This window comes from Neohortaea acidophila, assembly GCF_010093505.1.
Source record: "Neohortaea acidophila strain CBS 113389 unplaced genomic scaffold BDY17scaffold_12, whole genome shotgun sequence".
Taxonomy (NCBI): Eukaryota; Fungi; Ascomycota; class Dothideomycetes; order Mycosphaerellales; family Teratosphaeriaceae; genus Neohortaea; species Neohortaea acidophila.
The window spans coordinates 737,850-755,799 of NW_022985521.1; the positions used below are offsets into that span (position 1 = coordinate 737,850).

Genomic DNA, 17,950 nt, shown 5'->3' on the forward strand with positions numbered 1-17,950 from the left:
GCCTGCCAAATGCTATGCTATGCGATTAATACGAAAGCTCATCCGTCAGATCTGCTCAGGAGACCACTGCTACCCGACAATCTAACCCAAGTTCTGGGGAGTGTAGCTCTGGTTGGGCGTGACAACCTTGTTGCCCGCGAGCTGCACATCCTTGTAAGCAGGGTAGACAATCTGCTTGAGCTGGTTGTTGACGACGGCGAGGGTGGTGAAGCCGTTGCCGGGCCCGAACTGGCCAGACCAGTTGCTGGAGACGGTGTAGACGCCGCACGTCTTGCCGTTGACCGAGGCGTCGGCGGCGTTGTTGCCGGTGACGGTGTAGCTGCACGGCGTCACGGGGGCGGTGTGCGTGTTGATGTTGAAGGAGTATTTGCACGAGGTGTTGGCCGTGTTGCACACGCGCTGGAACTTGGCGATGGTCCATTGGGGGGTGGAGGTGACCATCACTGAGAGAGGAGGTGTTAGAAGCTGGCATGTCTGAGGGTTTGTGAGGGTGGGAACTTACTGTTGACGGCGGCCTCTTGACGCTCTTCCAACGGAGCCGCAATGGCGGCGGTGGAGAGGAGGGCAGCAACGGCGGCGAGAGTGAACTTCATGTTGACGAGGGGTGTGGGTGTTTGGTGTTGAGTTGATGTAAAGGGTGAGAGATGGATTAGAAGATTAGAGAATTAAGCAAAGAGATCTTGTTGCTGTTGTTGTCGAGATGAGTTGTTGTGCTGAGGAATGCATCTCCTACCCGGTGGGTGAGGGCGAATTATATACCATCTGCCCACGCCCATCCATTACGTCTGTCAGGCCCGCTCACAGGTGAGGTGCACGGAGCCGTGCGGCATCTCGTATAGAGAAATGAAGGGAACACCTATGGACCACTTGCCGAGCCATGGGCTGAATACAAAAATAACCCTGTGGGCGAGAATGGGTCGCCGGTTCGGGATGCGCGAGGCGGTAGGGTGGCATCCTCCTCCCTACAGCCTGCTCTAGTGTAGATGAGGCCACTTGACAGGAGGATGGCTACTGCATGTGCGCCTGGAGTGTAACCACGCAGTACCGAAGTTGGGAGAACAGGCAGAGACAGCGAGGGGAACCAGACAAGGCTGCTTGGCGCCAATTCTTTGCTTCCGCCAATAGCCCGAGAGCCACCGAGAGCACCTCCGGCCGTGGCTGTGCACCCCAATTACCTAGAATCAGGTAGCTCGTGCTATTTGCAGTCGCCCATCCCTTAACTAGTAATCGCGATGATGTCGTCGGCTACGGCTGATCTTCGTGGAGGACTGAGCGCTAATGCATCGCGCTTGGCAGTACACCGATGATTATCCAGGAAAGGGGGGTTGATGGAGCACGGCGTGTGATGGACGTGTGCCGACGTCGCTCTGGCTTGCGCAACTGGCGGGCGTCAGCCCTTGGCTGTGCAACAAGACTATCGAAGTTTGAAGACGCAACCAAGAGAATCAGGTGATGCGGCGTGCAGTGGCGCACAAATGGCGACGGTCTAGGCAGACGGTGGTAGAAGGCTTTCCGGATAATAGGAAGGTAGAAGGCTCAATAGAATCACCCGAAATAGCAGGTGGATCCTAAACGAGCGCGGCCCGCACCCGGATCGACGCTAGGATGTTTAGCAGGACTGCAAGTCGAAGCGACTTTATCGAAGAATGACGAGAATTAGATCTTCCACGTGCATGAGGCCGTCAATGATTGGAGGATGGACTAGTGAAAGCCGCAAGCTAAGCTCATACTTGCTCTTCCGCTCGTCGCCAAAGCGGGCTCCTTTTCAGGCAGCACTTTTTGAGGGGCTTGCTCCAGGCGGTTTCCTTGGTCCTTCGGCCTCGTGCAGCATTCGCATAGCCCCGAGACTATTGAAATGCCTTGCGAGGAAGCATGAGGATGCGCCGGTGGTGTGCGGACCACAGATTGCTCATACCTGCTGACCGACTTGTCGACCATGTCCGGTCTGGGTCGGCGGAGCGGCATGCAGTCCAGGAATAGTGTCAAGGGGTAGATCCTGCTGGCGGCGATCGTTCTCAGCCGTGCAATCCATCCGAAGCCCCATCTCGCTCCTCCCTTCCATCTTGTCGTCATGTCTCCGCCCAAACATTGTGATCAGCAACATATCCATCATGCCATGCCCGCCGACTCCGCTTAAACATCTCGTGCCATTGCGTGGCCTACGAACGTCCCAATCTTGCTCACGCAGCAGCAGCCCCTCTCCACCACGCCATGGCCCCGAACACGAAGACAATCACCATGGCATCCGTCATAATCGTCTGCGCAATGCCCACATACCTCCCTACGATGCGTACATAGCCCGCCCACGGCTCCGGCACGAACCCACTGTTGGCCACCTTGGCCAACATTCCATTCCCCCGTAACTGCCCCTTTTCCGCGAAATACCGCGTGCTCTGCAACACCAGCTCCGCCGTGCAGAAGATGAGGAACAGCCGGCGCTCCAGTCCGTGGCCTTCGCCCGAAGCGTAGAAGTGGGGTTCGCGCGCAAGTTTCGAGCCGGTGAATGTAGATGTCACCGCGATGTAGCCGGCGAGGAGGAGAGCGAATACGGCATGCACAGCCCTCCACAAATACGTCGAGCTCGTTGCCGGCGGTTCTTGCTGTTGCGCACCAGCTGCTCCACCAACACCACCCATCAATGCCTTCAGAGCAGGCGGGAGGTCCGGGGGTTTCGCGTTGGGATTGGAGGGGTCGCCGCCCATTAGTCCCATCATCTGCTCCATCATCCTCGCCATCGGATCCTCCTCCGCACTCCCTTCCGCCCTCTGCTGTCGTTGATTCCGAGCCTGCTCTTGCTGCATCTGTAGCATCGCCGCCGCGAGGGGGTTGTCCACTGCATCGACGTGTTGCTGTCGGCTGGGCGTGCCGTTCCCGGGCGTGACGGTGCTGATATCCACTTCGTCCGGATCTTCGACGTATGCTGATTTCGTGCCCTGCGCAACGGGGCCGCCGAGCACTTCTTCTGGTGGTGCTACGCCGCCGTTCAGCGCTTTGATGCGAGCCAGCCGGTCTTCGCCCTGCTCCGCCATCTTCTTCTGTCGCTTCTCCCGCCGTAACCGCGCTTGGCGCTGGTTCGGCGTTTCATTTTCGGGGGCGTCACTGGTGTCTGCCATTCTGCTCGATTTGGTGGTAGCAGAGCGGATGCAGCCTCACGAAAAAGTTGAAAGCTGGTTTGACATGACGTGTGGCAGGCGCGCTCAAGTCCCACGACTTTGAGAGGGCAGGGTGGCAGGCTGCAGAGGAAGCCCTCCTCGAACATGGTTCTGCACGGGATGTAGGCGAGACGCTCCTTGGCAAATGCTTGTTCGGACTCTATCAAAGGCTGCGAGACAGAACAATCATTATACTGTGGTATCTTCTTAACAGTACGCTAAACCATGCATCAAATCCCCCGCACGGACATCCATAACGCCTGACCGCGTATCCTCGATGCCAAACCCGAGAAACACGGGGTCGTCCAAGTAGCCGTGGTAATGCTGTCCCACTGTCCTCCAGTTGATACTAGTGATGTAAAACATCTCAGTATGGCCCGAAGGGATCGTCTTCCCAGGTCCGCGGTACTGCGCTGAGCGAGTCTTCTCCGTCAGCGCCGTGCGCCCGTGGATCCAGAGGGGTCGCGTAGAAATGGCGTGGATGGCGAAGGGCGCGACGCTTTGGAACAGCACGACGTACGGCTCGTACACCCCGTGGAAGTTGAAGTATGTCTTGTGGTGGAAGATTTCCATGATGAACGTGTTGTTCTCGTCCGGCTCGCAGTTCACGTCGCTTCTCTTGCACAGAGTGATGGAGAGGGAGTTCGTGGCTTGGTGGATGCTTTCTTTCCCCGGACCGAGTTCTGGCATGTACTTGGCGATGCATTGCCCGTCCTGCTCTGCCGTCACGAGCGCGAGGTCCGTGCCCGCGGTGCCGTCGTCGTCGAGTTCGGCAAAGTGTCGCTCGGGGTAGAGGTTGTAGTGTGCGTATCTCTTGCCTTCGCTCCAGAAGAGGAAATAGTTCTTCTCGATCACGGACCATGGCTCCGGTCGCCCAATTTCAGTAATTTCGTTGTACACCTCGACAAACTCTCGCTCCGACCTGAAGGGCTCCAGAAGCATACGCGCATCCTGAACCCACAGCCCAATGCATGTGTACTGAGATAGCGACCCGTATATGACATACGGGTGGTCTGGGCCATAGAACACGCGAGCATCGCGTGGCCCGCCGTCCCGTCGCTGGAAGGGTTCGGGGCACGTGTTGGGAACGGGATCGGAGACGGGAAGCGGCACCGCATCATTCGCACAAACGAGGTAATTCCCTTGGAAGTGGGCCTCGCAGAATAGCTCGTGTCTCTTGTGCGCGCCCGCGCCATCGTATCGCTCATGAGCGACCATCAAAAACACATCTTGCTTCCTGGGATGCGGGATGACGTTGCCGTTGTATGCATCCGCAGTCGACCACCACATGGTGTAGAACTTGCCGTCGGGGGACGTGAGCGAGAGTAACTCGGTATGGTTGCTGTGATCGGGGACCGTTGGATCTGTGTCGTGTTTGTGAGTTGGAGGCGCAGTCGCGATTCAAGCGAAAGTCTTACCCGGGTATGTCGCGTCTTTGGAGCCGTCTGTAAATCCATCCTTGCGCCACACCAATGCGGCAAGAAGGAGGAGCGTCGAGATTGCGAAGACGCCAGCGATGCCTCCCATCACCCAGGGCAGCGTCCGCCGCCTCTCATGTTGGAACTTTGCGGCCTTTTCGGCCCGTACGACCTGTTCGGCCTCTTCCGAGCCCAGGAGATGCTCCTCTTCGTGATCCATCAGGAAAATGGGAGATTATCCCAAGGCCATTCGTGGAAAAAGGCGACGATTTTGACGAAAACGTGATCTTAGATAGAACAGGAAACAGTCGAATGAGAGGGAGAAAGGAAAGAGAAGCGAAGGAGACTGACGGGCGCGTACCGAACGAGATCATGTCTACCACGGGGCTCCAGCGGTGATGACTATACCTCTCCGCAGCATAAAGTTCTGTTTGAGAGAGATGGGGCGAAGGTTGCAAGCGAGGCGGCAAAGCGGTGGGGATACGACGAAGCGAATGAGTAATTCGTCAGCCTGAGGCAGCAGCGTGAAGAGCAGCGCGTCCACTTATTAGACTCCTATTGTGAGCATCAAGTACTAAAATCGACATAAGCATGCAATGATCAAACATGCTTTCTGCAAGTCGCAGTCTTGAGTTGCCGACGGCGTGTGAGTAGTCGACGATGTGGGAGGGATGGGTTCGACGCTTCGCCGTGGGAATGAGGTGATGACAACTTGAAGCCGCGCAATTGATCGGCACGCGCGTTACGAATGTCGCGGAGCCGGCAAGCAGGGTCCGTCCGGCAAGGCAGCATTCATTCGGCACACACGCCAAACAAGCTTCGGCAAGTTTAGAGTTCCGAATTGTTTGGTCGTGGAAATCGCCGCGCCCGCCGCTTCTCTCAAACTTGAAACCGCGAGAGCCACAGTCTTCCCACGTGTGCGCGGGTTTGCAGATGGCCGAGATTTGAAGGGGCCATTGTACGTGGCGGACAAGGGAGCAGAATTAGAAGTTCACACTGTGCGCTGGACGCCAGGGACGTTCCTTCCTTGGCTGCCAGCGGGGTGGTCCGAGCTGCAGGGCTTACGCCAACCTCACTTCCCTTCGGAATCCTCCCATGTCTTCTTGGATCCAAGCACATCAATGAACACTGGCGCTTCTACGGCACCAAAGGAAAGCGTGACAATATGGACTACGTCGATGCCTCCAGCAGCGGCTTCACACGAGTGTATCCGCGGCATTAGGACATCCTAGCTAGGTAAGGTGGACAAGGGCGAGCGCCGTATGCTTACGGAATGCTACTATACAATTACGAGATAAAGCATGCATCAGTATTCCATGGAACCACCCTTTCCATAGAGATCTACCATCCGAAGTCGTGTCCATCACGCAACATACTGACCAGCTATCGCACCGCATAGCGCATTGCCAATGATTGCGGCTGTATCTGTTCCAGCAGGCACAGTAATCGCCTGAGCATTGTTGCTCTGTTGTCCAGCAGTGCATGTGTTCCCCACGGTGATGGAACAAGTTCCAGAAGGGGGTGCGAAGAACCAGAATTGTCCCTCGGGATTCATGATGGCTGCCATGCAACAGTCGGCAGCCGAGCCCGCAGTTGTATCCACATCGGTATTGAAGTTGCTTACGCTGTTATGGTATCCATCCAGTCCGTTCCCGTTGTAGTAGTTTGCGAAGTTGTTGGTTGCGCAGGCATCGGCGGGAGAGATGCTAGTAGCGATTGTAACGGTGGTCGCGGGGTTGGTTGTAGCGACGACGGTGGAGGTCTCAGTGGTTGTGCTTGATGCGACTACTGTGATTGTTGTGGTCGCACCGGGCGTGCTTGTGAATGTCGATGTGGAGGTCTGTGTGACCGTACTGGTCTGCGGACGCTGGGTCTTAGTGTAGGTGGAGGTCACAGTGGTAGTGGTACACGTGTAATGCCAGCACTGCCGGGGACCTGGGAAGCCTTGGTGAGGCCAGTGGTGTCTCGCGTGGAGGGCAACATCTCGCTTTCGCTTTGCCTGATAGGTAGCGTCTGGGTTGTACGTCGCGCCGGTGAGACTGTCCTGGACAGCGAGGAATGGAGCTTGGACCGCGGTGGTCACCGTAGTCGGGATGGTTGTCTGAAACGCGACAGTGATGAGTATGCCACGCAGTATTCGTGCACGCGCTAGATTAGCTCCAACATACCGTCGATGTGATGCTAGTTATGCTAGTGTAAATTGTGGTCGAGGTAGAAGTGGCCGTCTGCAAAGGCAATGTGGCGGTCTCGGTAACCGTTGTTGTGGAAGTCTCCGTGGTCGTGTACCGTGCTTTGTGAGTTTCTGAAGCCAACGTGTCAATATTGCCTGAACCGCTCATGTTGCGCAAGGCACGTACTAGTGACAGTCGACGTGCTGGATTTCGTGTAGGTGTACACCGTGCCCCACTTGGTGTACTGTAGGGCGCCTGGGGTCGACACTCTCGACGTGTAGCATCTGGTGGTTGGCCAAGAATCCTCATTCGCGGGTGCGCCCAGGGCGAACGACGTGAAGGCAAGAAGACATACGAAAGCCTGAACGAGTGAAGGCATCCTTGTAGTGCTAAAGGAGCAATGACGAGAGAAGGACAAGGCTTGACAAGATGGGGAGAGCGAGCCGACGAGATGCACTCTCAATACATACGACACTGGCCGAGGGGGTCTAGGGGTTGCACATGTGGTCGAAATCCATCAGTCTGGTACAGTAGTGGGCCGCAATCTTACCTGGACGTGATATGAATTGAGGAGATGCCGCTTACCGTATTCCCGCCCTTTGAGATGACAGATCTCGACACCGCGGCCATCTGGACGGAGTGCCATGATAAAGGCAGTAGTGAAGGCGGACTCGAGTCCGCTACAAGATTGACGACACGGCCTATTTACGCGTCTCGCTTGGTCGCATTTCCAGTCCTCTGATGGTGATTGGGATCAGGTGTAGGATGAGAAGGGAAGTCGCCAGGCGGCCAAGCGGCGAGCTTAACAAGCCCCAGTCAAACCTTACCCACCCCCTTTCACTTGAACAGCGCCGCTTCCGGAAGCTCAACATCGCATGCCCGTCCGCTGTCAAACTCAAAGAGCGTTACACGCCATGGCTCGCACGTCGAACCCCAGAAGACCACCGAAGCCAAAGAAGCCGCCGTTAACACACTTTCTGTGCGTGCCACTTGTGACCCCCGCGTCTCGGCCACAACTGGAAGCGTCGCTTCGGACATTTGGAGAGGCTGTATGCGTCTCCGATGCCCGCTCGAACAGGTCCGATGGAGCGAGTGAGGATGTACCGCACCGCACAGGACTACCAACAATCTCCCCCAAGGCCGTCAGACCCGTGGGATCGATTCATTGTACCTTGGGGGTCATGTCTCTAGATGACCAGCAGCTTAGCAATGCCTCGGATTACTTGCGCGGCAGCGAGGTAAAGGACCTGCTGAAGACGTTTGGCCAACAACCCGCAACATCTCACGAAACTCCACCCAAGACTGGACCGATTGTCGTCAGTTTGAAAGGACTTCAATCCATGCACGCCCCGCAAAACACCTCCATCCTCTACGCCGCACCACAAGACGACACTTCCCGCTTATATCCCCTCTGCCTCGCTCTCCAGAAACTGTACAAAGATCAAGGCTTCTTGGTCGACGATGATCGGGAGCTGAAGCTTCACGCCACGGTGATAAACACCATTTATGCCAAGGGAGGAGCCAGACGGCCGGGCAGGAATGGACCTCAAGGGCATGGACCCAACGCCAACGCACCATTAAAGATGGATGCGACGTTACTGCTGGAGCGGTATCAGGGCTATGTGTGGATGGAGAATGTGGTGCTGGACCGGGTTGCAATCTGCGAGATGGGGGCGAAGAAGATGCTGAATGACGAAGGGGAAGAGGTTGGGGCGGAGTATACCGAGGTCGCGAGTGTCGAGATGCCTCGTTGACGTGTTCTACAACGTACAAGCAACGAGGATGATCTCTCGTATGTTCCTCGTATGGACAGAGCCGAGAGCCTCGTGCGGAATGAAATGGGGGGATGTGATTGGCTGAGAGCAGCAGCCGCCTCGGCGTGGCGCGTCATGTGAAAGGCGGGAACCTCGAGCCAAAACTTGTATAACTACCTCTACCTCTTCAAGACACGCCCGCCATCCTCTTCACTCACCAACATGATACAGCTCATGCCTCGATAGCCCACCGATTCCTCCTCACATTCACCGCAATGGCCAAATCCAGCGGCCTCACGGCCTCCATTCCCCAGCTACGCAAACAGCTCGACCTCCGCAACCCCACCAACCGCCAACACCTCTTCTGGCGCTCCTTCGACCTGCTCAAGCACATCCTCCTCCTGCTATTCCTCTTCCGCTACACCCGCGCAACCTTCCTGCATCTCCGCGGGTACGGCGTTGTAGGCTCCGCGCAAAAACTGTACAAAGACACCTACCGCAACCTCTATGCCCTCTTCCTTCGCCTACCCTTCGTCCAGGCGAAAGTCCAGGCGCAGGTCCGCACCGCAGTCACCGAGCTCGAAGCAAAACTTGTGCCGTCTGGTCCCGGCGTCACACAATTCACCTCTTTGCCATCATCGGGATGGTCGACGGAACAGATTCGAGCGGAGCTGGTGAAGCTGGGCGAGATGAAACATGCGCGTTGGGAAGATGGCAAGGTCTCGGGAGCGGTATACCATGGAGGATCCGAGTTGACCGACTTGCAGAGTGAGGCTTTCAACAGGTTCGGTGTCAGCAATCCCCTGCATCCCGATGTGTTTCCGGGGGTGAGGAAGATGGAGGCGGAGATTGTCGCCATGGTGTTGGGTCTGTTCCACGCACCCGATACTGGAGCGGGCGTGACGACGAGTGGTGGAACGGAGAGCATTCTCATGGCCGTGCTGGCTGCTCGTCAAAAAGCGTATGCCGAGCGCGGTGTGCGAGAACCCGAGATCATCCTGCCTCACACCGCGCACGCCGCCTTCTGGAAAGCCGCCGAGTACTTCCGCATCAAAGTTTACAAAGTGCCTTGCCCGGCACCAACCTACAAAGTGCACACCCCGACCGTCAACCGCCTCATCAACAGTAACACCATCCTCCTCGTCGGTAGCGCGCCCAACTTCCCTCACGGCATTATCGATGACATCTCTGTCCTCTCGCGCCTCGCGCAAAGACACAACCTCCCTCTCCACGTCGACTGCTGCTTAGGCTCCTTCATCATGCCCTTCCTCTCCAAAGCCGGCTTCCCCGTCCCGGACTTCGACTTCCGCCTCCCCGGCGTCACGTCCATCAGCGTCGACACGCACAAGTACGGTTTCGCGCCGAAAGGCAACAGCGTTATCCTTTACCGCTCTGCCGACCTGCGCAAGTACCAATACCACGTCTTCCCCGAGTGGTCCGGCGGCGTGTACGCCTCACCGTCCATCGCCGGCTCGCGGCCCGGCGCACTCATTGCCGGCTGCTGGGCGAGTTTGATGAAGATGGGCGAAGACGGGTACCTCGACACGTGCCTCAGGATTGTAAGCGCGGCTCGAAAGCTGGAAGAAGCGATTCGCACATCCGAGAAACTGCGCTTCTCCGTCGCCGTCGTGGGCAAACCCATGGTATCCGTGGTAGCCTTCCAAGCCCTCCCTCACCGGAAAGACTCCACGCGCGATGTAGACGTCTACGACATTGCGGACGCCATGAGCGCCAAGGGGTGGCATTTGAATGCGCTGCAGGATCCACCGGCGCTGCATGTCGCCGTTACCGTCCCCGTTTCGGCGGCGGTGGATGAGCTGGTGGCGGATTTGGAGGAGGTCGTGCAAGCGTGCAGGGGCAAGCAGGTGGGCAAGAAGGGGACCACTGCGGCGCTGTATGGAGTTGCCGGCTCGATCCCAGATAAGAGTATTGTGCGGGATTTGGCGGTGGGGTTCTTGAACACGCTGTACAAGACTTGAGGTAGTTCGTAGCGTAAAGTCATGATGTATTCAGGAATGGCACGAACCAAGACCGAAACAAAGAGGTGAGCAATGCTGATTGGTTGTTTGTATGTGTTTGATTGAGTGGCATGCGCCTTTCAACAGCTATCAATCACCCATTCCACACCCCCCGCTCCCCGGCCAATTCGCATCTGTATCTGTTTTCCACGCCTCCTACACTCAAGTATCCAGTCTAGCCGGGAAGTTGCCATTCTCCCTCTGATCATCCCATCGGTTGGTCCAGGCAGACGGGCATAGCGAATGATACGCGAGGAAGAACTATGCGTCCGCGTTAGCTGCTTTCGCACCCTGATGTGCCCATGAAGAAGTGATTACCTGGCGGCATGGCTTGAAATCCTCGCCCTTGGCGTTGATGCACTTGTGGTAGTCGACGTAGTTTTGCCAGCAGTGCTTGGTTTGGTTCTGGTTGGGGAAGCGGGCGTCGAAGCCTGGGGGTTGGAGGTCAGTTCGTGGGGTCTTCGCTAGGGGTTTGAGGAACTTTGGGAGGCATCTCGGGAGGTAGAAGGTGAGGAGAGGTGATCGAAGGCTGGAGTTGGTACGTACCGGCTGTGGTGTGTCATGTTAGCGCTGTGGTTTGAACATGGCAGGAAGAGGGGAGAGAGGCGACGTACCAGTCACGAACTTGAAGGGCATGGTGACCCGCTCTTCATCGTCAGACATGCTTGCGGTGGGATTGCTCGGAGGGTGCGTGAGGAGATTGAAAGGGGCGGGCAAAGCGTGCGATTGCGCGGTGCAGGAGAGGCAAAGAGAGAGCTCATGGATGATGAAGTCGAGATGTGCCGGGAACACCCACGCGCGTGGTCCGTGCGCGCCGCCAAGCCGATGTCCTCTCGAGCTCTCGGGAAACAACTCCAGCCCGCTCACTGCCCTCCAACCCTTTCACCCTCCTCTGTGCACACCACTTCGCCACCAGCTACCATGCAGTCCACCCGCTTCCTCGCGGCCAATATGCTGCGCCAGCAAGCCGCCGCCGCCACCCCGCTCCTGCGATCCCGCGCGGTGCCAATGCTCCGCTCCCAGCCGATCATCAAGACCCAGCCTTCAATGGTGAGGACTCTGCGGTTACAAGCGACGCCGAAGATGCGCATGCCCGTGCCCGTAAGTCCTTCTCGTCCCAGATACATCAACAGCAAAAGCACAGAGCTAACAAGCTTGCAGGGAGAGGAGCAATCCGGTTCGTAGCCACGCCTTCGATCACCCCTCACACCTTCCTCAGTGGCTAACATCTCGACTCCCTTCACAGGCCACACCATCTCCCAGCGTCTGCGACAATGGAGGCGCATCCCGCCGGAGCTGGTGCCTCTCGGCGTGGTGTTGGCTGCCGCGCTGATTGCTGCCGGCTACAGCATGGTCAACAAGTTGATGACGGATAAGACGCTGCGCCTGACTAGGCAGGGGCCCACGAAGCACTAAGGTTGAGGTGGGCGTGGTGCTTTCTTCTCAAGATGTGGAGGGAGCTGCGTTGCAGGTTGTGAATACGGATGTACCTTACTTGAGCAATGGGCCAGAGACAATCGTATTGGAGTGCAGTTTGATTGATCAATGTGATGGATGCTTTCCTCAGCCTATCGTGGCCACTTCCTTCGCTTCCTTGCTACTTCTCCGGCACAAAGATCACCTGCCTGCCAAGTCCGGTATGCCTCGCCGCCACATCGAGTGCCTCCTCCCACTGCTCGAGCGCGAAAGCCTTGGTGTCCACAAACTCCTGCGCTTTGGGGAACAGCCCGCGCTCTAACATCTTCACAAACAACAGCATGTCCTCCCTCGAGTACATCAACTTCCCTTTCATGACAATATTGCTTCCCACAACATGCCACATCGACGCCGACAGGTCTGGGAAGCCCATGAGGCTGACTCGGCCGCTGTGTCGCAGGGCGGAGATGGCGCTCTTCAGATGCGTCGATTTGCTTGCGATGGGAGGAGTGAGGTCGAGCACCGCGTCGATGGTCCCAAACGCCTTCAGAGCCGCCGTGTCCGTTTCTTCGTCGCCAGAAATCGGGACCGTTTCGACACAAGCGCCGGGTTTGCCGCGCTCTGCTAATTCTTTCAGTCGAGCCAGCTCGGTCGTGTTGCGGCCCATGGCGATGACTCGGGCGCCCATAGCCACCGCTACTAGTACTCCTGCGCCGCCGAAGTTCCCAGTGGCGGGACTCACGACGACAGTTTCTCCGGGTTCCAGTCCGATGTCTCGCAGTCCGCCGAAGGACACCAGCAGGCAAGACATGTACATCAGGTCATGAATCGGGTAGCCGAGAGTTTTGCAGAGCCTAGTCTCATCCAGCGGGATGCAGTTTTCCAAGGGTGCTCGCATGTACTCGGCAAATGAGCCATCGCGGTAAACGTCGGCCATCAATTTCTTGCTTCCCGATTTGCTGCCTGCATGGATCGCGGAGAGGAACAGGGCAGAGGGATCATCGCGACCGCGTACAACGCAGTCCACGTAGACCAGTTGTCCTTCTTCCAGTAGCGTGGCGTCGGCAGGTAGGCCTGCAACTCGTCCGATGGCACTGATGCCAATCACGAGAGGCGTGGGAACGCCATAGAGCCCGCGACTGCCGTCGTAGACGCCCCGTTGGTAGGACAAAATTGTAGTGGCCGAGACTCGCACGATGACCGTTCCCAGTTCGAGCTGAGGGGTGGGAACGTGCTGGAGCTGAATGTCGGACCCGAATTTTTGCAGGACCAGAGCCCGCTGTTGGGTGGGAATCTTGGACGCCATGTGACTTGAGATCGATGGGCAATGATCTCAGACCAGAACGAGGCGGATCGGTGATTTATGTCATTGTCCATTGGGAGGGGCAAGCGGGCTAGACAATCCATGGAGCAGCCTTGTCCTCGGTGTTAAGCGGGATTAAGGGTGCTCAAGCCCTTCCAAATCTCCGGACGTCCAGTCGTGGCATCCCTCACCGCCACAGTCTAGCTCGCATCCGGAGCTCTCCAGTGAAAGAGGCTAGCCTTGAAAACAAGTGTATCATGTGGGTGATTGTTCACGGCTTTAAGCGGAGAAAGCAGGATCTTTGCGCCGCGATAATGAGAGCCCTGATCGAGGTCATGGTCATGGACTGTTTTTCAATCGCTTCGGCTTTTCCTGTCGGAGGTACCATTCGCGGACTGATCCTCCACTTTGAGGTTCGCTAAACAGGGCGCATTGAACAGATGCCCTTCCCAGGCTCCTATCCCCGTGCGGATCGCGAGCATGATCCAAAGCAGTATCACCGCCGTGCCGAAGATGGTTCCTAACACGCGAAAGAAGAGCGAGGGCAGCTCGATGCCGATGTAAATCGTCGAAATGCTGTAGACACCAAGGGGAAAGGTGAATCCCCACCATCCCATATTGAAGGGGAAGGGGCGTGCCTTGTAGATTGATGCGAGCGCGAAGGTGAACCAGATGAGGCCCCAGCCCCACATGATGAGCGCAACAAAGAAGCCAGCAGCATATGCGAATTGACCTGCTGTTGGATCTATTGAGCCGGTCTTTGGAAAGGTCTTCGCGGCGACACGGCCCAGATAGAGGACGGCGTAGCCTCCGTATCCCAATGGTCCAAGCGGTAGGAAACAGCTCACGATGACTTCTCGTGCGGGAATCTTGTGCAATGCAAGTCGTTGGTAATAGATGACGAGGACGGTGAAGGCCAGAGGTACACTCATTCCCCAGAGGACGTAGCACACGATGAGGGTGGCGAGAGCCTGCTGAGGATTGGGCAGGGCATCTGCGACTTTCGCGCCGGTAGAGACTGCCACAATGGTGGCCGCGATAGGGAGAAGTTGTGCCGCGGTGATGGTGTCCAGTGACCGTTGATTCTTTGCGGACATGAGGAGGATGCCGAGACTGACCGTCACAGCCACGGCCACGGTCGCATCCAAGATCCACAAGGCCCATGCCAGGTACGCTGCCCACTCTCCCCAGGCGGGCACACAAACGTTGACGATCATAACGACGAGGGTAGCGAAGCCCATAGGGATGGTGCTGAGGAAGAGGCTGTTGTTTGGGTCTTGGATCATGACAGTCCATATTTCAGGCCTGCGCAACCTGTCAGTCAGAACCGCCATGAGGCATCGACCGTGGTTGATACTGACCAGATTGAGTATCGAAGGACAGAGATGAAGAAGGCGGCGCTGAAGAGGGCAATATTCAAAACGAAGAAAATGATGCTGAGATAGTAGAGCCAATCCGCCTTCCATGGGATGGTGATGAGGATATTGGCACACACTCCCGTCCCCATCGTCACGCTGAACCACGAGGGCGAGAAGTTGCGCACGATCCGTCGCCAACCTTTGTCGTTCTTGGAGACATATTGTTGACGCTCGGTATCCAGTTTTTGCCCATGCGCAGAGTGCGATGACTCGGAGTGTTTGTCTGGGCTGCTCACCTTGTCGTCCACGGGAGGCTGGCTTTCCAGACGTTGCGATGCTGGCACCGCCAGAGCGGGGTTGTCCATTGCACTCGTGTTAATCGAAGCTCCTGTCCATCTTCAAATGTTTGGAATTTGACGAGGATTTCAACCCTCGACAACAGCCAAGCACGGCATGTTGTTGTGGCGGTCCAGCCCAATGACGCTGCCATGCGATCACATCAACCCTAACGAACCCTAACGAGCTCGGCCGACATCAACGACTTCACTTCCTGGAGTTCCTATATTGACGCAACCAGCGCAGTAACACAATGCTATCTCGTCTGCGCTACAGCGGTCGACTTGTCCAGACGGGAGCTACTCCCAAAATCACAAACGTTCGACACCGACCGCAATGGCAAGCATGCAGACCATTCACCTCAACTCCGCGATCGGAGATTATGGTGACCGAGATGAAAGACGAGGATCTTGCAGCCTTGCGGGTCGATGCCGAAAGACTGATGCACGACCTTCATTCAACAAGTGAATGGGGGAAGGGAGAGAGATGGGGAGAGTATGTTGATTTCTGCTACGCTGTCTCGTTCTATCGGGATTTACACACATGCCCTCGTGCTAACCAATTGCCTTCCAAGTGGCCCGACCGAAATCGGTATGCGACGACTGGCCCTTACCGATTCAGACAAAGAAGCCCGCGACTGGTTTGCGAGTACCACCAAAGCCCTTGGCTGCAAAGTCCACACAGACGCTATGGGAAACCAATTCGCCATTCGTCCCGGACTAAACAACGATACTCCTCCAACGTATGCTGGCTCACATCTCGATACGCAACCATCTGGCGGTCGATATGATGGCATCCTGGGCGTCACGGCGGGCGTTGAAATGCTCCGTACCCTCAACGACAATTGGATCGAGACTTCTTACCCCGTGGGCGTTATCAACTGGACCAACGAGGAAGGAGCTCGGTTTCCCATGAGCATGGTCAGCTCCGGCGTGTGGTCTGGAGACATTCCCCTGGAGAAGGCTCATACTCTCAAATCCGTCATTCCCGCCAATGACACCGCTACCATGAAGTCGGAACTTGAGCGGATAGGGTATCTAGGCGATGTGGAGGCGAGCTACAAGGCCACCCCGATGGCTGCTCATTTCGAGCTCCATATCGAACAGGGCCCGATACTCGAAGCGGAAGGCCGGAGAATCGGTGTCGTGGAAGGCGTGCAGGCTTACAAGTGGTTCACCGTCACCGTGCATGGACAAGAAAGCCATACCGGAGCGACCAGCTTCCAGCACCGTGCAGATGCCTTACTGACCGCGAGTAAGATGATACTGGCCAGCCACAAGATTGCGAGACGGTACAAGGCCCTGGCAAGCACCGGCATTTTGACTCTCCGGCCAGGATCTACCAACACTGTGCCGGGCTTCGTACAGTTCTCGCTTGATATCAGATCTCCCCTGGACGAGACCGTCGCCACAGTAGAAGCCGAATGCATCTCGGCCTTCACCTCCATCGCCAGCGGTGGCGATGCCGAGGGCATGAACGCCGAATGCGCGCCATCAAGCAGACATTGCAAGGTAGAGTGGCGCACCGATTTTGTGTCGCCCGCCACCCACTTCCACGACGATTGCATCGCCTGTGTCCAGCAGGCTGGGCATGATCTCTGCTCTTCTACGCCCACCTCCGACCTCGCTACAGAAGTGCAGGGCAAGGATATTGGGGCTTGGGGCAAGTTCATGACCTCTGGTGCTGGACACGACTCCGTCTATGCCAACAAACGTTTCCCCGCGAGCATGATCTTCGTGCCTTGTAGGGATGGAGTGAGCCACAATCCTCGAGAGTACAGCACGCCTGATCAGTGTGCGGATGGTGCTAATGTGCTCATGGGGGCTGTGCTGAGGTATGATAGATTGAGGGCTCAGCGAGAAGAGGTTGGAAAGCAGGGACTGCGGTACGGCAAACTATGAGCGTTCGCGTCTGATAGCCTTGTCAGACATCCACCAATGCTTAGCAAAACGAGAGGTTTCAATACTACGTTGACACGGTGATGCACAGTGATGAGAGCACATGTCAATTTCAAAGCTGCGGCCTGGTTTGTCTAACTTACACATTGGCATGTAGCCAAGTCGCTTCGGTGAATGACTCTAAAGAACCATGAGCCTACCAGGCACGAGCTGGAGGACTACCAGCTTCCACCAGTCTGTCCTCCCTCGCCCGCCGCCCAGTCGCCCACCACCTCCTCCGTCTGCGTCGCAGTAGTGTCGCCATTGGCCCAGGCTGCGGCACCATCCCCATCGCGCTACGATGCGGCAGGTGGCGCAGCACCACGACCACGGCCGAAGCCACCGCGGAACTCAGGGTTGAATCCGCTGCCGCCCATGCCGCCCTCCTTGTCACCGCCCTCACGGCGCCTGTATTCGCCACGGTCGCCTCGCGGGCCACCACGGCCACCGCCACGGCGCTCACCGCGGTCTCCGTCACCGCCCATGCCGCGGGGAGGAGCGTGCGAACGCTGCTGCTTGACGTGCGTCTGGGGGACGATCTCGGCGGGAAGGTGGAGCCATTCGCGGAGGTAGTCGAGGCCCTCAGGCGTGAGGGTGTAGTAGTACCATTGCCAGCTGAATTGGGTCTTGAGGTAGCCGCGGGAGGTGAGGGATTGGCAAGCCTTGACCACCTGTGCACATGTGTCAGCAACCAGAAATCATTCGTAGGGAGGCTAGACATACGTAGAGGTTCTTGGTGTCAATCTCGTTGTGCTTGGGCTGGTTGAAGTCCTTCTTCGCAACGAGCACACCCTCGCGGAAGAGGTACTCGTGGATCTTTTTGCGGTCGGCCTTGGGAATCAACCTGGTTTGCGTCAGCGTGAAGTTTTGTTGTGGATTCAATCCCGATGAAGCTCACATCTTGACTGCTCTTTCACTTGAGTTGTGGTGATGAAGGAGAGGGTGCTTGCGCAATTCGTAAAAGTGCGGTCTTTGATGATTTGGCGTGGTGTGAAGGCTAAAAGTGCGTCGCGCTAGCTGCGGATCTTCCCGCGGGCTTGGCGCTCTGCGCTTCAATGCCGCCTTCACAAACTCCGCGTGGGCAGAA

At 57.0% G+C, this 17,950-nt stretch overlaps 13 protein-coding genes across 13 annotated transcripts; 4 read left to right on the forward strand and 9 right to left on the reverse strand.

The window, feature by feature from the left end:
* Nucleotides 1-81: 81 nt before the first annotated feature.
* BDY17DRAFT_328052 (uncharacterized protein) lies at nt 82-593 on the reverse strand (the record flags this gene model as incomplete). The annotated part of the gene is made up of 2 exons (XM_033737783.1): nt 82-443; nt 503-593. The coding sequence occupies 2 exons, from the start codon at nt 591-593 to the stop codon at nt 82-84; spliced, it is 453 nt and encodes a 150-aa protein (XP_033585850.1).
* Nucleotides 594-1,473: 880 nt separating this feature from the next.
* BDY17DRAFT_53645 (uncharacterized protein) lies at nt 1,474-2,177 on the reverse strand. Its single transcript, XM_033738475.1, has one exon. The coding sequence runs from the start codon at nt 2,071-2,073 to the stop codon at nt 1,702-1,704; it is 372 nt and encodes a 123-aa protein (XP_033585851.1). The 5' UTR covers nt 2,074-2,177; the 3' UTR covers nt 1,474-1,701.
* Nucleotides 2,178-2,180: 3 nt separating this feature from the next.
* On the reverse strand, nt 2,181-3,122 carry BDY17DRAFT_257913 (uncharacterized protein; the record flags this gene model as incomplete). Its single annotated transcript, XM_033731730.1, has 1 exon — nt 2,181-3,122. A coding segment is annotated over one exon (942 nt), but the record flags the coding sequence as incomplete, so codon positions are not given.
* Nucleotides 3,123-3,347: 225 nt separating this feature from the next.
* BDY17DRAFT_305289 (uncharacterized protein) lies at nt 3,348-4,974 on the reverse strand. Its single transcript, XM_033734843.1, has 2 exons — nt 4,571-4,974; nt 3,348-4,516 (listed from the first exon to the last, which is right to left on the reverse strand). The coding sequence occupies exons 1-2, from the start codon at nt 4,788-4,790 to the stop codon at nt 3,360-3,362; spliced, it is 1,377 nt and encodes a 458-aa protein (XP_033585853.1). The 5' UTR covers nt 4,791-4,974; the 3' UTR covers nt 3,348-3,359.
* Nucleotides 4,975-5,911: 937 nt separating this feature from the next.
* On the reverse strand, nt 5,912-7,417 carry BDY17DRAFT_305291 (uncharacterized protein). The gene is made up of 4 exons (XM_033734844.1): nt 7,327-7,417; nt 6,928-7,229; nt 6,739-6,872; nt 5,912-6,671 (listed from the first exon to the last, which is right to left on the reverse strand). Exons 2-4 carry the CDS (start codon nt 7,118-7,120, stop codon nt 5,934-5,936), a joined length of 1,065 nt encoding a protein of 354 aa, XP_033585854.1. The 5' UTR covers nt 7,121-7,229; nt 7,327-7,417; the 3' UTR covers nt 5,912-5,933.
* Nucleotides 7,418-7,583: 166 nt separating this feature from the next.
* On the forward strand, nt 7,584-8,679 carry BDY17DRAFT_305292 (kinase A anchor protein). Its single transcript, XM_033734845.1, has one exon. It carries the CDS (start codon nt 7,617-7,619, stop codon nt 8,493-8,495), a length of 879 nt encoding a protein of 292 aa, XP_033585855.1. The 5' UTR covers nt 7,584-7,616; the 3' UTR covers nt 8,496-8,679.
* On the forward strand, nt 8,602-10,506 carry BDY17DRAFT_53686 (pyridoxal phosphate-dependent transferase). The gene is made up of 2 exons (XM_033738476.1): nt 8,602-8,662; nt 8,727-10,506. Exon 2 carries the CDS (start codon nt 8,771-8,773, stop codon nt 10,472-10,474), a length of 1,704 nt encoding a protein of 567 aa, XP_033585856.1. The 5' UTR covers nt 8,602-8,662; nt 8,727-8,770; the 3' UTR covers nt 10,475-10,506.
* A 169-nt stretch (nt 10,507-10,675) lies between these two features.
* BDY17DRAFT_328058 (cytochrome c oxidase, subunit VIb) lies at nt 10,676-11,176 on the reverse strand (the record flags this gene model as incomplete). Its single annotated transcript, XM_033737784.1, has 3 exons — nt 10,676-10,774; nt 10,832-10,944; nt 11,128-11,176. 3 exons carry the CDS (start codon nt 11,174-11,176, stop codon nt 10,676-10,678), a joined length of 261 nt encoding a protein of 86 aa, XP_033585857.1.
* A 213-nt stretch (nt 11,177-11,389) lies between these two features.
* Nucleotides 11,390-12,068, forward strand: BDY17DRAFT_305296 (uncharacterized protein). The gene is made up of 3 exons (XM_033734846.1): nt 11,390-11,614; nt 11,675-11,690; nt 11,760-12,068. Exons 1-3 carry the CDS (start codon nt 11,435-11,437, stop codon nt 11,927-11,929), a joined length of 366 nt encoding a protein of 121 aa, XP_033585858.1. The 5' UTR covers nt 11,390-11,434; the 3' UTR covers nt 11,930-12,068.
* Nucleotides 12,069-12,110: 42 nt separating this feature from the next.
* Nucleotides 12,111-13,235, reverse strand: BDY17DRAFT_319239 (chaperonin 10-like protein; the record flags this gene model as incomplete). The annotated part of the gene is made up of 1 exon (XM_033736261.1): nt 12,111-13,235. One exon carries the CDS (start codon nt 13,233-13,235, stop codon nt 12,111-12,113), a length of 1,125 nt encoding a protein of 374 aa, XP_033585859.1.
* A 350-nt stretch (nt 13,236-13,585) lies between these two features.
* BDY17DRAFT_313835 (voltage-dependent anion channel-domain-containing protein) lies at nt 13,586-14,955 on the reverse strand (the record flags this gene model as incomplete). Its single annotated transcript, XM_033735762.1, has 2 exons — nt 13,586-14,537; nt 14,594-14,955. 2 exons carry the CDS (start codon nt 14,953-14,955, stop codon nt 13,586-13,588), a joined length of 1,314 nt encoding a protein of 437 aa, XP_033585860.1.
* A 149-nt stretch (nt 14,956-15,104) lies between these two features.
* Nucleotides 15,105-16,911, forward strand: BDY17DRAFT_349585 (uncharacterized protein). Its single transcript, XM_033738169.1, has 2 exons — nt 15,105-15,421; nt 15,501-16,911. The coding sequence occupies exons 1-2, from the start codon at nt 15,180-15,182 to the stop codon at nt 16,825-16,827; spliced, it is 1,569 nt and encodes a 522-aa protein (XP_033585861.1). The 5' UTR covers nt 15,105-15,179; the 3' UTR covers nt 16,828-16,911.
* Nucleotides 16,912-17,832, reverse strand: BDY17DRAFT_305302 (Plectin/S10 domain-containing protein). Its single transcript, XM_033734848.1, has 3 exons — nt 17,762-17,832; nt 17,587-17,707; nt 16,912-17,534 (listed from the first exon to the last, which is right to left on the reverse strand). Coding segments are annotated over exons 1-3 (498 nt in total). The 5' UTR covers nt 17,764-17,832; the 3' UTR covers nt 16,912-17,159.
* Nucleotides 17,833-17,950: the final 118 nt, after the last annotated feature.